Source organism: Leptosomus discolor, chromosome 10, assembly GCF_034619465.1.
Source record: "Leptosomus discolor isolate bLepDis1 chromosome 10, bLepDis1.hap2, whole genome shotgun sequence".
Classification (NCBI taxonomy): Eukaryota; Metazoa; Chordata; class Aves; order Leptosomiformes; family Leptosomidae; genus Leptosomus; species Leptosomus discolor.
Window position 1 is genome coordinate 4,575,327 of NC_141400.1, and position 24,246 is coordinate 4,599,572.

At 42.5% G+C, this 24,246-nt stretch overlaps 1 protein-coding gene across 1 annotated transcript in view; it reads left to right on the forward strand.

Annotated features, from left to right (window-relative positions):
• Positions 1–2,775: 2,775 nt before the first annotated feature.
• The window catches only part of SLIT3 (slit guidance ligand 3), a 523,033-nt gene continuing 501,562 nt past the window's right edge, over positions 2,776–24,246 (forward strand). Inside the window, exon 1 of the mRNA XM_086471174.1 lies at positions 2,776–2,960. Coding sequence (XP_086327300.1) covers positions 2,776–2,960 — 185 coding nt within the window. The remainder of the gene's footprint in view (positions 2,961–24,246) is intronic.

Genomic DNA, 24,246 nt, shown 5'->3' on the forward strand with positions numbered 1-24,246 from the left:
GGTTAGCAGTGAAGCGTGGAATATGCTGACTGCCGTGGATGACAGTGTTGAAGAGGTTTTAGGGAGTTTTTTGGCACTTAGAATTCAAAGTTCATCCCAGCTAAACATTAGTAGTGTAAAAAAGTAAAAACACCACGAGGTTGTGATGTTTGCTTTAGATGCAGTCGTGACTACTCTGTGTACAACAGCTGCTGTACTTCCACCCTGAGGCGAGGGGCGCGTGCTTTGTGGCCATCCTCGTGTTTGGGAAGATGCTTGCTCGTCAACAGAAAAGGGAAAAAAGCCTTGGAATGATGTTGCCTGGCTGCCGAGGAAGGTCAGGCTCTGACAAACGTATTTTCCCCGCTTGAACGAGGCATGGACGTACGGCTTCAGCCTGGGCGAGGAGCCTTCGGAGCGCCTCGTCCTCCGAAGCAGCGCATTTGGTCTGGCCTGGCCTCACCCGGCCGTTCCTCGTTCACGAGCTGGTCGCTTGTAGACTGGCGCTGGGGTTGGGCGTGCGCCTCAGGGATGTGCCCGGAGCCGTCGGTGCTCTTGCCCTCTCATGAGGGTAAAGGAGAGGGACTGGCTCAAGCTCCTGCAGTTACCGTTGCTGCTTTGGGTGCTGGCAGTGGGTCGGTTCTGGCTCTGCCCCTTACTGCGTCTGTTAACGCTGGAGGGATCTTCCTCTGCCTTTTGCTCCAGGGAAGGAGAGGTTCCGGTGGGGATCCAGGCAGAATTACACACACCTTCCCCAACTTTTGGCTTCTGTAGATTTGGGAGAACACTGTTTTCTTGTCTTTTCTGAAGCAGCCTCTTGAAGGGGTGACAGCTGAGTCCCTCTGCGTGCTTTCAAACCTCGTGTCATTTGTCACTGCGCCTTCCCCCAGTGGATGCTGCTATACATGGGCTGCTTCACTGCGCTTTGAGTCCAGTCATGCAAGCAGTTCAGTCTTAAGGCTGGATCAAAATGGTTTCCATGTAAAAATGACATTTCTGACGTAAATAATTCACTATAAAATGACGAAAATAATTCACCAGGAGCGGTGAAGGTTAACGTGAGGTCTTGCCTGGGCTCTTTGGCAAATTTCGCTTCCCAGGGAAATACTCCAGAGGGTCAAGGCTTTGCTTTGCAGGAGGGCACCAGACACGTAGCTGCTTTGCTGGCTGTAAAGGGGTACGCGGCGCTGGTGTTTGGGCAAGACCAGCTGCCTCGGTGGGCAGGAATGCCTCGGGTCGTTACAGATTTTGGCAATTAAAACGTGGAGCAAGCGTTGCCCAAAATGGACAGGTATTTGCGCTGTGCAGCCGCACGCTGGAATGCCACGTCAGTATCGCACGGTGGACATCTGACAGCAGGTCTCTTCCTACAAGCCGCTCCCTTAAACGACTGGACTGTTGTGTTTGGCAGCAGCAGCCGAGACCCCGTTTTGAGCCCCGCCTGGGGCCTGGAGCCGTCACCGAACTCGAGTCGTGCTGATCCCCGCCGCGCCGGGCCGGCCTGTCCCTGCCCGCCGGACCCGGCTCTGGCTCGGCGGCGGTGGCCCGGGGTCTGTCCCGGGTGAGGACGGGGCTGTCCGCGTTCCCCGACGCGCGAACGCGCCTTCCGAGCCCGCCGCCCGCGCGCCGCGCACGGACCGCGGTGGCCCGAGGCAGCTCGTCGCGGCGCGCGCGCGCGCGCGCTCCAGCCTCCTTTGGGGCGGGAGGTCACGGCGGTGCCGGTGCGCGCGGGCGAGCGTCCTCCTCCCGCCGCCAGGGGGAACCCGCCCCGCGCGGACGCGGGGAACAAAGGCGGCGAGTCCCCGGGGACCGGAGCCGCCCCGCGCCGTGCCCGCCGCAGCCCGCGCGCTCCCTCCCCAGCCCCGCCGAGCCGGCGAGGGCAGGGCGGGGCGGGACCGACCAGGGCGGGACCGGCCCGCCCGTGCCCCCCTGCCTGCCGCGGGGGGCCGCTCCCCTCAGCGCCCGCCGCTCCGCCGGGGCCGCGGCGGCCCCCAAACTTTCGCCCTCCCTCTGCTCCAAAAGTTCAGCACTTTGGTGACGTCAGGGCGCCCGCAGCCAATGGCCGTTGCGGGTGATATTTTGGGAGGGGGGAGGGGTGGCACCGTGCCGCGGGCGCTCGCCCGGCTGCCATGCACAGTGAATGGGGAGCGGGCGGCCGGCGGCGAGCGCAGCAGCGGGTGGGAGCGCCGGCACCGCTACCGCCCCCGCCGCCTCCCCTCGCCGCCTCCCGCTCCCGGCTCCGCCGGCCGCCAGCGCGGGGGCGCGGGCCCGCGGCGGCGGCAGCAGCGGCAGCAGCAGCAGTAGCCGAGCGGCGGGAGGGAGCGCCTGAGGAGCTCGCGGCGGGGTCGCGCCGAATTCCCGGTCGTCTCCTCCGCGGGTCACCTGCCCGGCCCAGGTGGGGCGGCGCGGAGCGGAGGAGGCTGCCTTGGAGACCGCCGCCGCCGCCGCTTCTGATGGATGTTTGGTGTGTGTTTACCTCCGCGCCCGGTTTCTCTTTCATCTGAGGACGCATCTGGCTGAAGCTCTGTTAAACTGCCTGCCTTCTGGTACCGCTCGTAGATAAGAGAGAGAAACCTGAGCCCCGCGGGCAGTTCCCCACCTTCTTCCACCTAACGTAACCTTTTCAGGCGCCTTTGAAGGTTTGCTGGCGCTCCGGCGATGATGGCAGTGGTGGGTTCCCTTGGGCTGTACTAAGAGCCTCTTGTTTTCTTTCCCCTTTTCTTCTTAGAGGCATTTCATCTTTAAGGGCCGGCTGTTCGTGCACACTTTTATACCCACTGAAGTGATCAAGAAACCATGTTGTCTGGTGGAAGAAGTGCGTTTCTGTGCCTTGGAATGATCTTGAGCTTTTGGAGCTCCGTGAGTTGGATGCCTGTTGGAGGATGCCCGCATAAATGTACGTGTATTGCTTCCAACGTGGATTGTCATGGACTAGGACTCAAAACTGTACCGAGGGATATTCCCAGGAATGCAGAGAGACTGTAAGTAAAACCCGTTAAGGGCTGCTCGAGTACTTGTGGAAGCACCTGGGATGAGTTTCTCCACACCTGCCTATCAGTGCAGAGTACATACTAACAGCAGCTTCAGTAATCAAGCACGGATTAATGTTTTCAGGAGGGAAGGGGAGGAGCTTTTCAGAAGTTACAGCTATCCTCCTGCTGTTCTGGCTTTTAACAAAAATAGTCAGTTTCAGAGCTTCACGTTTTTTCAGTTACCATCTGATTGGGGTTTGCATTGACTTGCTTGTAATGGAGCTTAGAGCTCTACCTGGAGTGCTCCCAGCACTAATAATTGTCAATGCAAAACACATGCAGTTAGAAACCGGGATGTTTTCACCTGGTGGCTGGTCACAGTTTCTCCTTAGTTTCTCAGCATGGTGACTTCATCACCATGGAAAAACCGACTATTGCCACAAACTAATTCAAATGGATAAGAAGTCGCATTAAAGCAGGCTCTAATTGCTGTCTTGAACTGCTGTGGGGAAGCTGGTTATTTAATCTTCAATCTACTTCAGCGTTTAGGGTAGGAGTGTAGTGTTGCGGAGTGCTTCCAGCCTCAGCACGGGAGAACGTAATGAATGTGTTTGTAGGAAATCTGGGTCATAAGTTCTCGTGAGTTTTTTAGTTGACTCTTTTTACTTAGTTTCTAAGGAGAAAGCTGAAAGCAAACGTCAGTTCTGTGATACAGTTCTGGCACTCGCTTGGTGCAGGGGACGGCATCGCTGACGTTGCTTAATGGATAGCATATGGCACACTTCAGAGAATGCCCGGTGCTAGATAGGAAGATGTCCAGAATGGAATGTTAAACAGAGCTTCAGCGTGGCTCGACGCTGGGCTCCAGGGGTGACCTTAGGAAAGTGCAGTTAGTTGTGCCTTACGTGGATTAGCTGTTAATTTAAAATGGTTTTGAAGTTGTAAGCAAATGCTATAGACTGTATGGCCTGGCTTCCGATTTTATTTCCTTCTGGGTCATAGAGCTGGGGAAACTTCAAACTCCAAAACAATTTTTCCTCCAAGAAAGCGAGCTAGATGAGGTTACTAAGCAAACAAATTTTTTGAGCGCAGAGCCCTCTTAAAGGTGAAGTTCTATCCCATAATGAAATTTTATAGCAACCTTGAATGTTTCTAAATGCATTTTATAGTGCTGAGAGCTCTTAGATGATAGCAATATGGAGATTTCTTAGTATACTCTTCTACTATCTGTGATGTTTTGTGGCCATATCAGCCTTCCTCTTAATCCTGGCTGTGTGAACAACAGTTTTCAGATGTCAGTGGGTTAGAAAGCTTCACTTCTGTACACAAAACAGTGTATTCTCTAAAATTGATCGGTAGCAACCTGGCAGTTCAGAGAGGAAAAAAAAAAAACAACCCCAAAACAACTAACCCCACAGCAAACCACTACCAAAGTAGCACACTCCAGTCGGAGTAAGTACAGGTAGTAACACCGAGGTTTCATAAGCTTCGTTGGTGAGGTGTGTTTGCGGGGTTTTAAGAGTCAAAGGCTGGAATTAAACTTTCAGTTTTCAGAATAAAATGATTCACAAATGCAAGGTTAGTTGGCCACCTGAGAAGAATTTAAGAATGTTACCACCTAAGTTTTAGGGGCCTGAATTCATTTTGTTTGTGGGTTTCATTTTTTGAGAATGTACTTACTATTCTATGCTTTCAGTAAGAAGCTAAGCCAAAAGAGTAAGTTTCTTTGCCTTGGTATGTGAAGTGTTAAAAAGAATGAAAGTGGGTGTAATCACTGTGCTCTTGGTGCTGATAATTTTCGGTGTTATTTACAGATTTAAATCTTTGATTAATGGCTGCATGAAGAACAATAGTAGCTATTTCACAATATTCAGTTTGAATATTTATCCTCAGAGATACACTACTGATAAGTACGAAATGCAGCTGTGTTGCATGTTTTGTTTGGTTGGTTTGGTTTTTTAAAATAGTGTGGTGGTGGAACATTCAGTGGCTGAAACCTTGTGGAAATAGCATACAGAAGATGGTGTAGGAACACATTATCCCATGTTTTTAAATACTGTCTTCATTTTTCACTCTGTTAGTCCATCACGAGCTTTTCACTGTTTTTATACTGTTCACTGTCTTCTTCATTACAACTGTGTTTTAAAGCTTGTTTCAATTCTTTCAAATCTAGATTTCTACTAATGGCAGTAACTAGAATTTTCCAATGTAAGCAGTAGAGAGAAAAAGACTTTATGTTCCCCAGAGTCTGAATTCTGTTCGTCAGGGAAATGTCAGTCAGCCGCTGGATATATCGGGGTATCTCATTTTTCTCTGCGGTCTACAGCAACCTATAACTATTCATGACTGGGCTGATGTGCAGTCTGTAACTAGTTTAACTCATTAAAATAAGACCAAATAGATTATATCTGAAATGACAAAGATATATTTAATCTCAGAGAGATGTTTATATGTTGGGAAAATAGTTTTAACAAGTTTCTTGATGGCCATGCACCAAGTGGCTTTTTAGACTCTTCTGCCCTGAAAAGGTCTTTACTACTTTCTGCATTCTCTTGAGCTAAAAATTCCACATACCTGTTCAAGTTGGAAACTTTTTGTTTTAATTAGTAAGAGATCTAACGACACCACTTAAAATATTTTGCCACTAAGCTTTTAGAGTTATGTTTGTATAAACGTTACAGATTGTTTGGGCTAGTGGAGCCAAGTTAAATATTATTTAAATTTGTGTTAATATAAAACCCCAGGAAAACTGAAAATGTAACATTAAGGAAAAAATGGGAAATATCTTTAGGAGGGGAAAAAAAATCTCTTATTGACAATTTCTATTGAAAGAACTAGTGATCATCTCCTGATACCCCAAGAAACGGGCAGCACCAGAGCTTTGATTACTGATTCTTCATGAGAAATGTGCTGCATGATTTCTTTTTTTTTTTTAATGCTTTGAAAGTGTAGTTTTTGTAAAGAGTTGTAGACGTGATTTCTGTCTTGAGGGGAATCCACAGGTTAACCAGTGATCGTACAAACAGAATCATAAAACTGTCCTAAATGTTTTTTACACGGTTTCGTCTTTAATAGCAGCTTTACAAATATAGCAAGTCACGTTAGGTTTGTGTTGCAGTTTACATTGTTATTATGTTCTATGATAGTCTTATAATTGCGTGGTATAGATTGAAGCTTTTGCTCAGTTAGGTTTTGTGAAGAGCTAAAAAGAGGTGAATGTTCTGTACCACGTGATTCAGTCTGGAGAAAATAAGTGGTGAAACAAATATTTGTCACTTCCAGGAGTAACTTTGATTTACCTTCACTCTAGAGAATGAACCTTCAGAATAGACATCTCACAGAAGAAGAGAGAGACCTGAAATTAGGTCAGAGACTGTTCCCCAAATTGCAAGGTGTGATGCTCCACAGAGGACCTTGTGTATGAGCAGGATGATGTAGCTGACCTTGTGGCTTGTCATTAGTATTCACTGATCTGTTCCACGTTTGCTAAGTAACTTAACATCCTACCAAAAAGAGAAGAAGTTTATAGGCCTTTTGCATTGTGGAGAAAACTAATCATTAACTAATATTATTAACTCATAATAATAGTTAACTTTTGGGGGTGGGCACAGTGATTCTTTTATTTAAGGTATGCATCTGATAAGATGCTTTGTGCTAATAAAGGAAGCAGAATTTAGTGTTTAGAAATGAAGAATATGTAAATACATCCATAAAAATCTTGAATCTTTTACCTTTCTGAAAGGTTCCTTAGGACTACTTCATCTAGCTCCTCTAATCAGTTTGCTTAGCAGCACTTCAGTTCTTATACGTGTTTATTTATGTAATTTTCTTCAGTGGAAACGTTTTCTGTAGATGTGACTTTTTGAAACACTTAATAATGCTGATGGTCAAGTTTAGTTTGAGGTGATGTGTAAATGCAGTGAGCAGATCAAAGCCACCTGCTTGACAGTTGTATTCTTCAGCTCTGAAAGTAACAAGTGATATGGAGAAGCTGCTTACAAGTCTTCTGGGTTGATATCAGTTCTCAGTTTGAATATGAAGCACGAGCCTTTGTGTTTTTCCTTCCATTTGTGTCTAGTTATCTCCCTGCCTGTTAGCAGCACATTATGGATGTATAAAAGTTTCTTTGGAGAATTTAGCCATCTTTGAGTTCTTGATGAATTTATACTTGATGGCTTAGAATCTTGTTTCATAGATAGCTCTCCTGTGTTAATTGTTGTCTTGTCTTTTACTTTGAAGGATTCTTTACCTTGCTAAATTGATAAAGCTTGCAAGACTAATCTGTTCTGTGCTTTGTCCGAGTAGCTAAATTGAGTGTGTCCGCATTTAGGTGCAATTTAGAAGCTTAGTCATCTGCTTACTTTGGAGTTTTCATGTGGTCTGGGGTTTCTGTTCTACAAATATATTATTATGGTGTTTTTGGCCTAGATGCATGTAGCTGCTGAAGTTGCACGGGCTTGTAATAAGTCTTCAACTTCCTCAATTTTGTCTCCGAATTAAATCTAAGCTCCTGTCTTGAATGCTTCCATATTACTGCAGAACGCAATGTTAAACACGTGCAAATATAATTGTACTGACTCTTACGCTGCCATTCTGTTTTTCTAGAATTATTCCCACTAGGGATTACCACCCATTTGTTTGTGTAGTAATGGTCTCCAAAACCTTGCATGGAGCCTTCCCCCCTGACCCCCCACCCCTGAGTCATGTGTCAGTGAGCAGACATACATGGCTTTGGCTTCAAGAGCTGGTTCTCAGAGGTACTGATCCTGGGAAAACTTGACTTGAGATGCTTAATCTGGATACTCTACTAACTTAATGGTGACTACTTGTGCTTGACTGGACGTTGACATGCACTTGTATGGGACCAGAGTCTTGCACTATTAAATTTGTTGCCTTGTTTTGAAGTGATGGAAACAGGAAGGAGGATGAAATTAGCTACTGCAATTTGGCAGCTACAGAAGCAAATAGTGGCCATTGCCATGTTGTCTGTATTTGTTTGCGCAAATTTGAATTAGATTCTGAGATCAAAGGGACCAGACTACTTCAGAATTTTTTAATAGGTTGCTCTGAGACTGTTGACTTTGTTTTCATATTCTTACTTTTGCAGCTGAATGTTGATTCATGCAAAAGAATTAGGTGAAAGGAAAGTTGCCCCTCTAAAGAACAGCTGTTGTTTTTAGTAAGCCCTAAAATACAGATGATGGGTATTGCTTTTTTTCCTCCTGGAATTTGTGTGTGTATGAATTTGGGGAAGCGTGTACCGAAGTCAGCATAGCTTACCTGTATTAGATGGATTGTGAGGTCAAAAATAAGTAAATCCTAGTAATCTGTGTAAAAATCCTTGTGTTGTGCAATGCCTGTCACTTGTAAGTTAGTTGCTATGAAGTTATTTGACCTTCATAGCGAGTACTATCGGTGATCTTTTGGAATGTCATTGCCAAGCATATTTTTTTTTTCAGTCCAAGCATTGCCAGTTATGATTAAAACAAAAATAACCTGTCCTGCCTTAACACCTGATATGGTTTGTTGTCTGCATTTCAGTAGTATCTGAGCTATTCCTCAGCTTCCACAGAGCAGAAAGAAAATGGCTTTCCCACAGAAATCTCCCAAGATGCTTGGGGAGCTATAAGGATGACAGAGGAAAAGAACTTGGCTCTAATAAGGATATTCAGTGAGTGAGTTTCAGCCATTGTATGTTAAGAATTGAGCTTGTTTACTGGAGAGACCGTTCAGAAGACTTAAGTCGGGATGGGTTCCCTCCTAGGAACGAATAGCTCAAATGACGTAGAGCTTAGTATTTCCAGAACTGTTCACAGAGTTCTTGTGGTGCCCACAGTGCTTTGTTTCCCTTGACTGCCTGTTGCTGCAGTTGATCTTTTAAAATGAATAGCTTTTTGTCTGGTGATGGTCTAGTGGGATCCGTTTTTCCTTGATTAGAGAATTTAATTATTCCTGAACAAAGATGAAGAATAGAAGCTATTGGTTAATATTGTAGCTGTGTTGGCTTATACTTGATTCACTAGAAATTAATGGAAGACTATTTTGCTTTGAGTTCAAAGTCAAAATGTGTCAGGATCCTTTCCTAGTCATAACTGTGTTGCTCTTATTTTCCACCTATTACACCTGCTGAGCATGGTGTCATGTTCAGAGAGATTTTCCAAAGGCTGAACTTGAATTGAGCGCTCTCTCACCTTTGGCTGAGGACTGCAGGTGACTACTCAAGTACTTTTCAAGCAAATGAATAATTTAATTTTTGTATTTCGCTTTTAAAATATATGTAAGTAGTAAATCACCTTCCCCTCCCCCAGTAATTCTTGATTTCCTTTATCTTTTTTTTTTTTTTCTCCTTACTTGCCTTTTTTCTCTAAATTCGAACCTACAAAATATAATGTAAGTCTTGTTACTGAAATAACATAACTAGCTCTTTCCAGTTCAGAATGATTGTGAACTTACAAGTTCTGGAGCCTCTTTGGTCTTCAAAAGTGCCTCCAGCCTTATGAGGTACTGCACTGTAGCAAACCCTTTGCGATTAAAGGGATGAGTCTTCCTTTCTAAGTTAACCTGAAACACTCTGCTGCCTTACATGAAGTGCAGTCTGCTGCTGGACTTTGGTCTTGATGTAAGTTTTGCTGTTTCTTGTAATACTACAACTACTGAATTATCTCCAATATGTTAACCTCAGACAGATGTTGTGGAGTGTTCTTCATAAGTAACCTAGTACCTCTTAGTTCTTTCACCTGTTTGCTCTCTGCAACTACAGACAGATACTGGATCGAGTAAAGACTTTCTGTGGCTCAGTATTGAAACCCCTTTCAACAGTGGCTGATATTCTGTGTCTGGGGAGAAAGTGGGACTGTGAGCCAGTATACTTCAGTGCCAGCAGATCACATATTAGTTTTCAGTAGAGCCAGCTTTCTGGTGGAAGCTTGATGATGGCAGCTGTAGGAATCGGCATGCATGTTCTCTTTCTTGCAGTTCCACAGCTTCCTAAACGGGCTTCTCTTTTCCTGTTTGGCTTATTTTTCTGCTCCTGCAAGACAAAGCAGTGTTGTTTGTCCTCCTCAAGGTGAGACAAAGCAAGTTTCTGACTTCAGGTGAAGATGGAAGGAGACGAGACAACTCTTTGGAGAAAAGCGAAAGTGACCTTCAACTGGCGCTGCTTTTTGAAGAAAAATAGTGTTGGCGGTGTCACAGAGAATGACTAGAAGTAACGTGTGGCAAAGATTTCTTCAGGTGATTGTCTATCTGTACGTTCAGATTACAAGGATTTATAGATGAGCAGCGGTGTTCAGCAAATGTTACCATGATAGAGGTAAATTTTGTGCCCCATCCTCATGTGAAGTCTTTGAGATAGGCTGGTAGAATCTGCCTCTTTGGCTCCTTTCTGCTCCTTGGGTGACAGGGAGCTTCTATTAATTCTTGTTGATTCGAGTGCATTACTATAATATTATAGGGATTTTGGCTTTGGGCTGCTGTTGTCAGTCCCATCCCTTTTATGTTCATTAGCAGGTTTTGCTTGCCAGTGTAAGGCTATATCAATTTGACTTTTTTTTGTTGTTATTAAGTAATTTCCAGGATAAGGGCTGGGTTCTGGTGATATTCTGGTTGCAACACGGCCCAAGCTATTCTGTTTTCAGTATTTTTAAAGTATTTTCTCCAGATCTATAATTCTCTGTCTATTTTCAAATCTGTTTTCAGTGTGGTCCAGTCAAATGTATCATTTAAGATCTTGAATGGCTCTCATCAATGGCAAGAGCAACTACTTCTCCTTTGAGAAAATGGCCTTGTAAGCAACGGACAGTCTTTTCTGATGGTACTAATACAGAAAGGTCTATTTACATGACGGGAACAGGCCATGGCCTTGTACTCAGAGTAAATTTTAGATGAGTTGGGGGCCACCTCTGTAGAAAAGAGAGTTTAAGAGGCTGATTCTTACATCTCTGCCAGTTATTTTCAGCTTTTTTATCTTTTTTTTTTCACCCCAACTGAATCCAGTCTGTCAGTTGTCTCTGTCAGAATAAATTTGTCTTGTAATTCAGTTTTACACCATCTGTTTGGCTGCAATATATGTTTTTAATCTTATGATTGATAGATTTCTGGAGCTTTTAATTAGATTTTTACCTTTCTATCTTTGAATTGCTTCTTTTTCCTGAGACCTTAATTTAATTTTGTCCCTCAGGTGGAAATCATTTTAACCGTTGGCTATATTCTTTCCTTTTCTGTCACAGATGAAGGGAGCATTTTCAATAAACATCAGTTCAGTTAAAATGAGGAAGAAAGCCCAGTGTTTTAAAGCTGGTTTTGCCTTACTTTCCATCAAACAATCTGCAAAACCTATCTGAAATTTACTTCCAGATCGATTTCAGAATTTGTGTTGCTCAGCAACTCTTTTACCTGTGCTTTCCTGAAAACTTTCAATGCTGTTGCAGAAATGATTCTTAACTTCTTATGTCAAAGGGACTTAGTAGGAGAGCCCTCTATGCTTCCTGCAGAGAGGTCAGTATGTCCTCCTTCCTACTTCAGTGGCATGGTGAAGAGCCAGCCTTGTGGAAGTACTATCAGGTTACTAGTGAAGACCCTCAAACACCTATTAAATGTATTTAGAGTCCAAGCAACACTGAGAATTTTGAGAGATAGCATTCTTATCATTGATAGCTCGCTGCCTGCTATGTGGACCTGTGTTCATTCCAGTTTGAGGTGCAAGGCTTCTAGCAGTGATGCTATATTTAGGAATTCAACTGGAGAGACTTTAACCCTCTTCTCTTGTGTGGGGATACTGTAGTGACGTTATGCTGTGGCTGTACATACAGGCAATCACCCCAAAGAACAAGATAAATCAGTTGCCTGTAGCTTTTCAGAATGCGTTCTCTGTGTACCTCCACAGTTGTTCCTGTCTACATAGAGAGATGATCGGTGGTTCTGTTTCAGCCAGGGCTCTGTGTAAGTGGAGGGATAAACTGCTCTGGAAGTTAATGATTTGGAGATCAGTAACCCATTTTAACAGCCTGTGAACATGCTTGTAGAAACTGGGGGGTGGTGAAGAACTCTGTTTCTGATAGATTTTTGATTATTTTTGTTTGCTTCTATTTTGATAGTCTTCCTTGGGAAGAACTGTCCTCATTTGAAAAAAAAAAAAAAAAAGGCACTTGGCAAAATTTTAAATTTACTGTAATTTTCACGTTATCAGTTAAAAATACGTAATGCAAGTTAGGCTACTTTAGAGTCGAGGACAGTGCCTGCTGTACCGATCAGTACTGTTTCATCTGCTTGTCTTCATCCCTTTGCTCTTTTTGTCTTTGCTGAAAGCCTTTTGGGACTTCTTTGTTCATATGATGCTTAACATGAAGAAATCTTGAACTATCCTAAGGGTACCCCTAGGCATGATAACAGAAATGGTAATAAATTCCATATTAGTGAATCTGAGGTTCTGATTTCCAAAATCACAGCACTATAAAATGTGAACTCTGGCTCCAAATTCCTTTTTCCAAGAGCTAGATTCTGATGAGGTTGGCTGCTTGAGTGGGGCAGGAGTTTGGAGTGGAGGGGAAGAGTATGTGAATGAACATTCTCATGAAATGTTTCAAAAGATAAGTGTTTAACTATTATGGAAATCACATGCTGAAAGCAGAGGCATACGTGCATTCTTGTGCATACTAATAGTCAGAGGACTATTTATCAGTCCTTGGTTTTTCAGTAGGTCTTTTCCTTTATTCCTGGGGCTAGTAAGGAATGTGTTAGTTAACTTGGACAAAATAGCTGTATTAGTAGATTGTGAGGTATTACTGGCATATATTGTTGTGTGACTCTAATAAATAACCTTGACAATTTCAAAAGATACAGACAGTGAGCTGTGAGCCTTACGCGCTTTCTCAGGTCATAGTTAAACTAAATGTTTTACGTCAGTTTGACCGAACTGTCCTACTGTATTGTTTCCACTGACATTTTCTCGGGGTATGCACTGGTGATTAATGAGATCTTCTTCAGCTATTTTAGCAGCTTTTAAAGCTGAAGTAGTACTCATTTGTCTGTCTGGCAGAAGTGGTTATTAGCATTAGCAGTAGATACAGTTTTGTATATTATGTTACCCTGACGTAAGACAAAAACTTGACTTGGAAAAGCTTTTTCCGTAACAACTTGCCCCAGAGAAAAGATTCAAATTCCTAACTTCGGTTTTTCTTTGGAGATTCCAAAAAGCTCATCCTAAAATGGAAGGCATTTCCCTAGAATGTTGTAATTGTGTTCCTTAGGACATGCTGCCTTGTCAAACGTGGGTGACCAAAGAAATTCTCAATTGTTACCCAGAGCTCTATGTAAGAATAACATTTAGCTTTGCATTAATGATTTTTTTTTTTCCCCCTTGCAATAAGAAAATGGCAAACAGCACAGCATCCTTGTCTGCCAAAGGTTTGATTGCCCATTCTCTCTGTTTTAGAATATAATACGTAGCATATAAAGCTTATATAACAAACATTATCCCGTGACATTGAGCCCATTAAAATTAATCACTGCATGTATGTGTTCTAGTCGTCCACAGATGTGGAGATACTAATGTTTAATTAAGAGTTGTATTCTTCAAATATGACTCTGAGAAGTTTTAGCAAGAAAAAGCTGCATCCTAAAAGTTCAAATGTCTTGTGCCTTCCTGTTAGTCATAAAGCGTGTTTTGCCTGTAGTGGGACCTTAACTTAAGGATTTTCCCCAAATTCATCTTTTGTCTGTGTGATGGTTTCGCTTAGACTGGGGGAGGCATTATATTAAGGACGGTTTTTGCAATGCTGATTTTGGAAAAATCTGCATGAAACATCTTTGCTTGTTGAGAGTGGCAGGGTTTACAGCATCTCTTAGCAAGGTGGGAACTTCTGGGTCACAAGCTTCTCTGAAATAGTTGTAGGGTGATGAGAAGAGGCTGTCTCATCCTCTTGAAGTGGTAGAGCTGGTTAGAGATGGTGTTTGAAGAATATAGCTGGGGAGTGAAGAAGAGAACTCATTCTAAGGAAACAGTACAGGGAAGCAATTGTGCATTTCTGAAATGCCTGAATAAATACAGGAGGGAGGTAAGCTGGAGATGGGAATAGAGTGGTGAAACAAATCACGGAAGTAAAATTCTTGAGCACAGAAATCTTGTTTTCCAGAAGTGGAAGTAGATATTGAGAAATAAAGCCTTAAGGCAAAGGCTGGTTATTCAGAGTGAGATGAAAACACACAGCTGGATGTAAGTTTCTCGGATAAGAATGTGAAAGTATAAGAAACAGCCTTATGATCCTTTGGAGCTCTGAGTTTTAATAGATAACATATGAAAGGCAGCAAAAGATAAGGAGCAAACAAGAGTTTTATGGATTATTTTTTTTTGGGGTGATGTTTGTTATTTTGGTTTTGTTGGGGTTTTTGTTTTGGTTTTTTTAGTGGTTTGGGTTGTGGGGGTTGTTTTTGTGTTCTGTTGGGTTTTTTTGTTTTTTCTTTTTTTTTTTTTTGCCTGGGAAGTTCTTTAGCTAATTGCTTATGAAGTTTTTTAGAAGTTGAAAATGTTGTTTTAGTTGATGTTAACTTTGTTTTATAGAATAGGTATTTTCTAAGGTGGTTCTTCCGTAGCTCTTCGGTGTATAGTAGGCTTAGTGCAAAGTGGTTTTATAAGCATGAGTAGTTTCTGTAGCTTCAAACATCAAATATGTGTGCTAAGTCTTGTTTAGAAAAACTTGAGTTTTGTGTTCATTTAGCAAACACTGTGAAATCAATTCAGCTTCACTCCAGCAAGTCAACTATTGAAAACCGAAAGTTGGAGGAGGACAGGGAAGGTGGGAATCTACTTGAGAAGGAAGAAAATTGCTTGTGGTCAAAACATCTGTGTGCTAACTTGGTCAAGTCAATACACAACTTCCTTCAAAATTTCATTTTAGATGTTAAATCTGTCCTACATCTTTTACTGCAACTTCTTGTCTATGGTAGACATGTATACTCAGTATGGTAGCTCTTGGAAGGGATAGAGTTGCTGAAACTGGATGCTTGTTAAATTGAAAAATAAAAAACCCTGAACAACAGCAAAAAAAAACCATACACAAAGACTTTCATTACCTTTCCAGGAAAAGATCTGGGAAGAGTTTCTAGTCTGTGCATGTCTGAAAGTAAGCAAGGAGATGAGATCAAGGCTTGATTTTTAACGCCAGGCTTCACTAAAATTCTTTGTTGGCAGAACTTTTTTCCCAAGTCATCAAGAATTACAGCAGTCAGAAGCAGGTGCGAAATACTTTTAAGTCCTAAATGCCAAATTGTCTGTATTAGTGAAAAGCACCTAAACAGATAGTAGTTTCTTCATGGTGTTATATTCAGTCATATAACACATAGTTATGTGAAATACAGACTTAAAGGCAAACATCAGATATTGTCTCTGTGGAATAAAGCAATGTGAATTTTGCCGAAGTTTATGTGCAATGTTTTGGGTTTTGTTTGTTTGTTTGGTTTGGTTTTTGTTTGTGGTTTTGTTTTTTTTTTCCCTCTTTGTAATGTGCACATCCTGGCTTCTTCGTATTAAATCATGTTTCTGTAGCAACTGTATTTTAAAGTATTTTCTATATTTTTCTTTGTGTTTCAGATTTAAAGCTTTCCACTACCCCCTCACCTCCCCCCAAAACAGAAACCAACAAATATTCTACCCTTTTCTTTGTAGAAAACATAGAATCATAGAATCTTTAAGGTTGGAAGGGACTTCAGGAGGTCTCCTAATCCAGCTTCTGCTCAAAGCAGAGTCAGCATAGAATTCAGACCAGGTTACACAGGGGTTTGTTCAGTTTGGTCTCGAAAACCACAGCAGCTTAATGCAACCTGTTCCACAGCTTGACTGTCCTGGTATAGTAACAAGGGTTTCTTAAAAGCTCCTATTTCAATTTATGATCGTTGTGCATCTCCTGCTGTGTACCTCAGTAAAGAGCCTTACTCCGTTTTCAGATGGTGTTGGAAGTCTGCTCTTCAGTCACCCGAAGCCTGCCCTTCTCCAGACTAAACAAGCTAAGCTTCCTCAGACCCGTCTTAGCTAGTCAAGTCCCTTGAGCATTTCAAGTGATATTTTACTGGACTTGCTCAAGTTTATTAGCATCTTTCTTGGACTGAGGACAGTATTCCCTGTGTAGTTGAGAAAGACACTGTTCTCCCTAAATGCTCAGGTGTTGTTTCAGCATAGAATGCAGTCAGGTTGGTCAAACATGATTTAACTTTGGTAAATCTGTTGGCTGTTTTCGGTCATCTTCTGTGTGCCTAGAAATAGTTTCCAGTAGTATCTGCACTGACTTTTCCACGGACCAAAATGAGGCTGATGCTGACCAGCCTGCACTGCGCCATATCATTCTTTTCAACTTTTTTTTTGAAGATAAATATAATATATACCTGTATCAGAGATGTCACAGCAAGGCTGCACTTTATCAGCCAGGTCTCTCTGCACCAACAGGTGTCCCTTATCTGTTCCCACAGGCTTGTATGGGTCAGGATTTCTTAAGAGATGCTTGACTTGATCCTCTGCCACTACTGGCTATTTCTCTCCTCCTTGAACGTTGTCTTTAGACACAAAGACTTGGGAGACTCTATCAGGGAAGACTTAATGGAAAGCAGGCATTGAATACCTCAGTCTGTCACTAAACCATCATATCTTCCTTATTCTTTTATAGCTAATGTACTGCTAGAAGCTTTTCTTGATGACCCTTGCCAGTTTGAACTCTGACTGAGCTTTGACTTTCATAATACCATCACTTAATGTTTGGGCAATGTTTCTGGATGTCTTGTATACTATACCCCCTCTTCTGCACTGGAGCTTGGTCATGAGATGCCTGTTTAGCCAAAGTGGTGTACTGACACACCTGCTCATTTTCATCAGCATCTGGATGGAGTGTTCTTGTGCTAAAGTTATGCTAGGCTGCTTCGCACAGGATGTCCCCCATCAGTCCCTTGAATTCTGAAAAAAAAATCAGAATTCTGCAAAACTGGATTCTGCTCTCCTGAAGTCCAGGATCTATGCTGTGCTGCTTAAACTCTTCACACCCCTCAGCATTTTGAATGTCATTTGATGATCACTAAAGCCAAGGATTCTACTGAATGTCTCACCTCTGACCACTTCATCTTTTGTGAGTAGCAGATCAGGAAAACTTAACCTGGGGTTTGGCCCATCTAGCATCCATTTTAGGATGACATGTCTGACACCCTCTGGAAACCTCCTGACTTGTTTGCGTGCCCCTGTGCTGCCTTTGTGTGCCTCCCTGTGCAGCAAATGTCAGGGAGATGCAAGTTCCTCATAAGAACCAGGGTCTGTCATCTGGAAACTTCCTCCCATTTCTTAAAGACGACTGTTGTTCCTTCCTTCAGTGGGTGGTTGGTAACACCTTCACTGACCTCTCCTCTGGTGCAGGCCTGCAAACTCAATGGGACTTCTGCCCAGTCCATAGAGGAGCTCCAGACATTTGAGCTGTTCCTTCACGTGAAGGGCAGCTTCTCCTCCTCCTTTTCCTTGCCCGTCTTTACTGAGAACTCTGTATTCAGCCATCACCAAATGTATATATGACTGTAAGACCTATCGCACCATGTTAGTTATTCCAGTGGTGTTGCATTTGTGCTTCTGCAGTCAAAACATTAGCTCTTCCTGCTTGTTTCATAAGCTTTTTATTTGTGTATTTTGTGCACAAATACAGTGAGGCCAGTACAGCCTCTCAGCCTGTTTTATTCTTCCTCCAGGCTCTCTCTATCCTTCACAAGGGCGCAGATGACACCACTAAGTGATATATGGGGCACATCGAGAGTAATTACAAAACTTTGAGGGACAAAGGCGAAGGGCATGGGAGTGTAAAATGCACTGTTAGAACATTATTCTGCCAGCATAACATTTTGTTATATATAATAATATCTGCAAACTGTAATAATTAGTTAGGAGTTCCTGCAGGCTGGGACAAACATGTATTTCCTTGGAAGAAACAGTACTTGGATTACTCAGTCCATTATGCTGCTTTCTGCAGGTCTCAGAGGTGACTCTGAACAGCAGTCTGCTCAATGGGGAATTCAGCCACTACACAAGTTGCAAAAGGTACTTTTTTCTTGGTGTTTTTTAACACCTGTAGTTTGCCAAGTCATTTTTCTTATTTTTGTAAGGATGAGGACAGAAGCATGTTGCCTGCAAGCAGTTCCAGATCATTTGGACACTAAATGTGGGTTGTTAACCAAGCACTACTGTAATGGGCCTAAGAATGGATAGCTTATTCACAAAATTAGGGCACTTAACCTCTAAGATCAGTTTTCTCATTGTTCAGGCAGAAAGAAAACCATCTGACTCATACCTGGAAGCCTTCTGTAATCAGAAGGAATGATCTGATTTTTTTTTTTTTTGAATTAAAGCTGTATCCTGTAGGTGTGTTACAAAAGTATGATGGACTGCAGTACAAATTTTGTACGTTCCAGCTATTATGTGGCTACTTGCTTACTATTTAAATTATTCTCGAGACTGAAGCTGTTCAGTGTCATGGTGTGGTGCTATCCAACACAACAAAAATTATTAAATGTTGGATTGTAAGTTTATTGTTACTCTGGTTTAACATGGATAGCAAGCAGTATCAAAATTACTGGATCCCAATATTACTGTCTTAACACACTCTGTACAGTACTCATTACTGAAGCTATGCAGAATATTTCTGAATCCTTTCAAGAGCTGGTGGTTGCTCAGGGCTTGGTTTTATTATCTACTAATGTCCTTCTACATATGACTTGATCTTACTTTAGCTTGGAGAAGGGGGTCTATATTCTCCTGCCTACTACAATCACAGACTCATAGAAAGGTTTGGTTTGGAAAGGACTTGAAGATCACCTAGTTCCAACCCCCCTGCCATGGGCAGGGACACCTTCCACTAGACCAGGTTGCTTAAGGCTCCATCCAGCCTGGTCTGGAACGTTTCCAGGGATGGAGCATCCACAGCTTCCTTAGGCAGCCTGCTCCAGTGTCTCACCACCCTCAGGGTGAAACACTTCTTCCTTGTGTCTAGTCTAAACCTGCCCTCTCCCACCTTCCAACCATTACCCCTCGTCCTGTCACTGCAGGCCCTCGGAAGAAGTCCCTCCCGAGCCTTCTTGTACAGCCCCTTCAGGTACTGGGAGGCCGCTCTAAGGTCTCCCCAGAGCCTTCTCTTTTCCAGGCTGAACAAGCCCAACTCTGTCAGCCTGTCCTCGTACGAAGGGTGTTCCAGCCCTCTGACCATCTTGGTAGCCCTCCTCTGAACTCGCTCCAGCAGCTCCGTGTCTTTTTGTGCTGGGGGCTCCAGAGCTGGACGCAGCCCTGCAGATGGGGGCTCACGTGGGCAGAGTAGAGGGGCAGAATCACTTCCCTCGACCTGCTGGTCACACTTCTTTTGATGCAGCCCGGGATATGGTTGGCTTTCTGGGCTGCACACTGTTGGCTCATCTCCATCCTGTCATCCACCAGGACTCCCAAGTCCTTCTCCCCAGGACTGCTCTAAATCCCCTAGCCTGTGTCTGTGCTTGGGATTGCCCTGACCCAGGTGCAGGACCTTGCACTTGGCCTTGCTGAACTTCATGAGGTTGGCCTGGGCCCACCTCTCCAGCCTGCCAAGGTCCCTCTGGATGGCCTCCCTTCCCTCCAATGTGTCGACCTTGACACACAATTTGGTGTGGTTGGCAAACTTGCTGAGGGTGCACTTGATGTCACTGTCCATGTCGCTGACAAAGAAGTTAAATGACACCGGTCCCAGTACCAATCCCTGAGGAACACCGCTTCTCACTGGTCTCCACTCAGACATCGAGCCATCGATCACAGCTCTTTAGGTGTGACCTTCCAGCCAACTTCTTATCCCCTGAGTGGTCCATCCATCAAATCCACGTCTCTCCAGTTTGGAGACCAGGATGTCATGTGGGACAGTGTTGAAGTCTTTGCACAAGTCCAGATAGATGACGTCAGTTGCTCTTCCCTTGTCAATTGATGTTGTTAGTAGGTAGTTATAAACTGCAGTAAGATCTCCCCTTAACCTTTTATTGAAGTTTAACAAGCCCAGCTCTCTCAGCCTTTGTTCGTACGTCTTCTGCTAGAGCTTCCTGATCGTCTCAGTGGCCCTTTACTTCACCCTCTGCCATGTATCAATGGCTTTCTTGCACTGGGGAGTTAGAAAACGGATACAGTATTGCAGAGGAACTGTCACAAATCCTGACTACAAGAGATTAGTCAATTCTTTCAAATTCTTAAACCCCTCTCTACGTTTTTGCTAGTGTGATCTGGTCAAGGGTGGCCTTGGCTGCTGCAAGGGCACACTGCTGAGGTTTTGTGGCCCAATGGGACTCCCAAGATCCTTTTCTGCAAAGCAAGTCCCTGGTCAGTCAGTGCCCCATCTGTCGTTGTTGCATGGGCTTATTTTCTCCTAGGCGGCGGACTTTATTTTTTTAAATTGAACTAGATGATGTGAAATGTTTAGAGTACCAGTCTTCCTAGAAGGCAGTGTTAAAAAAAATAAATACTCTCACGCTCCTTTACAAAGTCAACTCTTTGAAGAAAAAATAACTTAAAGGTCTTATATAGAGATGGAATGTACCATCTTTTTTTTAAAAAATGAAATTACTTCAGCTGAACGTGTTTTGTCTTTTTCTTTACAAGTGATGTTCATACTTGCCCAAGTGATTTAGAAACTAATGGAATTTGTGTATTTCATAAAATCCAGTCCCAGGACTTTATTTCCTGCATTGCGAAAGCTGAGATGGAAATATGTTAAATCTGAAGATAGGCAGATTGTGCTGCCAGAGGGCTTCAGGGTAGTGTTATAATTGAGTAGTTTATCACAGTAACTTTGAAGTTCTTGGGTTGAAGGCATAAGAGAATTGCCAAGCGCTTTCTATAGGGAATTACAGTCATTTAAGGTTAAGAGGCTAGTGGCAGTCCATAGCCATTAAATACAAATTGACTATAGCAGAAATTCTGGAAAATGGTTAAAATAATAAAACAGATACTGGGTGTGTAAAGACTGCAAAGGGTAGCCAAAAGCTATTCTATGGATACATTCACACACGGGAGTGGATTTTTCTCCTTTTAATGGTTATGGTTATTAGCATGTTCCCAAATCTAAGAACAAAAGTACTCCTGAAGAGACGAGGGCTTTACTGAACGACCTTTTGCCTCCAACCTTGCAGGTAGTTTTCATAGAAGTCAAAAAGATATTCCTCGTGGCTTTAAGCTTCTAGAGTGCAGTAGGTAGCCAAGTGAATGGTTAACTTACCTGTGAAAATGCATGTTTCCTCCAGTTCAGGTGTTGTGTGTTTGTGTTGGTGGTTACCTTGCATACCGATTGGGGGCTGGGAAAACAAATCAAACAGGAAAATTTTAAAGGGATGACTCAGCTGTCATTCTAGCAGGTGGTTTGGATGGACAAAGTCTTTTAGCAGTTTAATGGCAAAACAATAAAAGCCTTGTTTCCCAGGAATGTGTGCTGCTTGAGTTATCTGGAGGAATTGGGCTAATGAAAAATATCAGTAACTCTTTAGATTCACCAATCCGGGTTCAGTTGTTATCTCTTGAATATTAGCTTCCACGTTTTGAATTTTACTGCCAAGTTGATTTGTCATTCAAAATAAATTCTTTGGAATGTATTGCAAAGTAATCGTAATGAAGAATGTGTGCTACATCCTCAAAACAGTTGCTCTTAAATTTGTGGGGAAACTATTCTTCTTCAGGTCTTCATGAACTTTTGGAAGTTCCATGAATTGTGTCCTTAGGTTTGTTTTGATGCAAGTTCTGGATGGTGTGTTGGATCCTGACCTGTTTGCTTCTTAGGGGACAAGACAGATTTTTATTAATTCCTAAGTGCATTGTGTGGCATACAAATTTTATGCATCCCTTGTAAAATACCAAAAAATGAGATGAAGAGAAATGTATCCTCCCTGTAGATTACATAGTGGTTTTGTCAAGATTCTTAGCAAAGTATTGGGTTTTGTGCAGATTTATTTGTCCCAAATGTGACACAAAGGTGTATAGCTTTGAACTAGGTATGTGGTAGCTGTTTTGAAAACTTAGCAGGAACAGAAACTAAATTTCGTGTTTGAGGTTCTATGACTAGAAGAACATACTTACCTTATGAAGCAGTTGGACAGGAAAGAGTCCTAGTGCTATGTCACTTGGGTAAGAGCTGTCTTTTGAAGTGTATGGCAGTTAATTTTTCTTCAATACGGTATGCAGTTTCTCTTCTGCTCTTGTTGAATTCTTTGTTTGTTAATATGAATGAGCAAACACCAGAGGACTTGAATGAAGTTGCAACTGGTGCTCTAGATTCCCTCTCCTTAGATAACAGATTATTTTCACTTTGTATGTATTTTCTTTTTGTGTAATGTCTTCCTATGTTGAAGACAAATGGATTAGTAAATATTCCCCAAAATACTGCCCATCTTGGACTTGTGTTTGTCGTTGAGATGCTAAATCAGCAACTGCTAGAAATTACTGGACATCAGAGAGAATCTTCAATTTTATTGTTAGGAATGACACTGTGTTTGCCAGATTGGCAATTGACAGCTCTCTGAAAAGGAGGAAAACCTTGTTGCTCTAGAGCACTTATGACAGTTGGTGGCTTTAACCAAATGGAATAGTTGTGTTTTTTCCAGAAAGAGAACTAAATTTAAGCAACTTCCTTTTCTGACTTAAAGCTAACAGGGTTAGTCCTGGAGTGTGGTGATTTTCCAGATTAGAAAAAAGTTTAACTTAAAAAATGCATGAAGTAGAAGCTTGTCTTAAAGCAAATAACACCACTTGCAGTAAGACCATCAGCGAGTCTTCTGTGTGCGTGCGAACTTGTGTGGTGCCCATACCTCATAGGCTTAACAACCAGATGAAACCATGAGGGAGTTGTACTGAGAGCTGACTGTTTCATATGCTTTTGTAAGGCTTTTGGCTTTGGCTTCTCTGCACCTAGAAAAGGATGATTGGGCAACCAGAGCTAGCTCCAAAATGGGCAGCTGATTTAAAAAAAACAACAGCTATGGTCTTGGAAGAGTCGAGGAATTAAGTTAAGGATTCTCCTCGGTACTTTCAAGACTCACAACTATGATGAAGGCCCAAACTTTGGATTATTTTGGAGACTACACTGCATAGGCAGTTCAGCAGGTAGCAAAATGACATCTGAGTAATAGGAACTTGCTACAGTCTAGTAGTGTTGTTTTGAATTTTTGCATCCTTATATATAAAAGGTTTTGAATTTTGTATAAGGATTTTTTATTTATATGTAAGTATCGAATTATTGATTTGGAGATAGTTGCAAGACCTCAGCACCTGAATGCCTTCGTTATTGGCTCTTCTGTAACAGTTGTAATGTTTATTGTGGTGGTGATGTGTTGTCAAACTCAATTCTGATCTTGTATTAGAGAAGTGTAGGCTCAGAACTGTCTTAGATGAGTGTGTGTATATTTGCCAAGGTACCTGAGTCTAGAAGACAGAAGCATGTAGTGCTATGTGGCAACTGGATTTATTTCTCAAGTCGTAAAGTTTATACGTTCCAAGGAGGAGGGTGGGGATTGAGAACAGTATCCAAATGTTTTGGAGTGCCTAAGCAGAATAATTATTAACTGAAATTTAAGTAATGTCACAGGAAATCTGTGCTCTCCTAGTGTTGTTTGAAGCTGCATAATGGCATGCTGCAGAGAATGTTGATGCTTTAGAACATTTAAAAGTCTGTCTTAAGTTCATTAGATTGTCTTAGGGAAGAATGAAAGATGAAGCAATGCAGAGGAATTCTTGCTATGAAGCAGGATTTGCTCCAGTTGCTCCGAGCATCCCTGTTTGTAATAACTCTGTACACTGTGTGGCTGAGTCTTCAACATCTACAAAATATGTATTGAATTATATTGTTATTAGAGCATAGCAGGATGTGTTTATGAGTAAAGCTCCCTTTAATGGTTCATCTGAACTCACTTTCATGATGTCTTGTACCATTCTAGTCCAATTAATGTTTTTATTCCCACTGAAATAATTGCTTCCATATCTGTTTTCTTAAAACTGCCACTACACCTGCATTGGCCTTAGCATGTTTTATACTAAAAAGAAAAACAGATTGACAAGAGAGACCTAATACCAAAAGCTTTACTGAAGCTGGTGTAGATGACAGTTTCAGTTTATTTTTAAGTGAGTGTATCAGCTTTGCTGCTGCTGACCTACCAGAATAGACTTGTGTTCCTTAATGGAGTGTTCTTAGATGTTCTTACGTGTTGGAACAATATGATCCAAAGGTGAAATGACAAAGAGTAGTAGCTGGGCTTGTCTAAGTGTGGGGTGAGATAGATGTGTTGAGTAAAA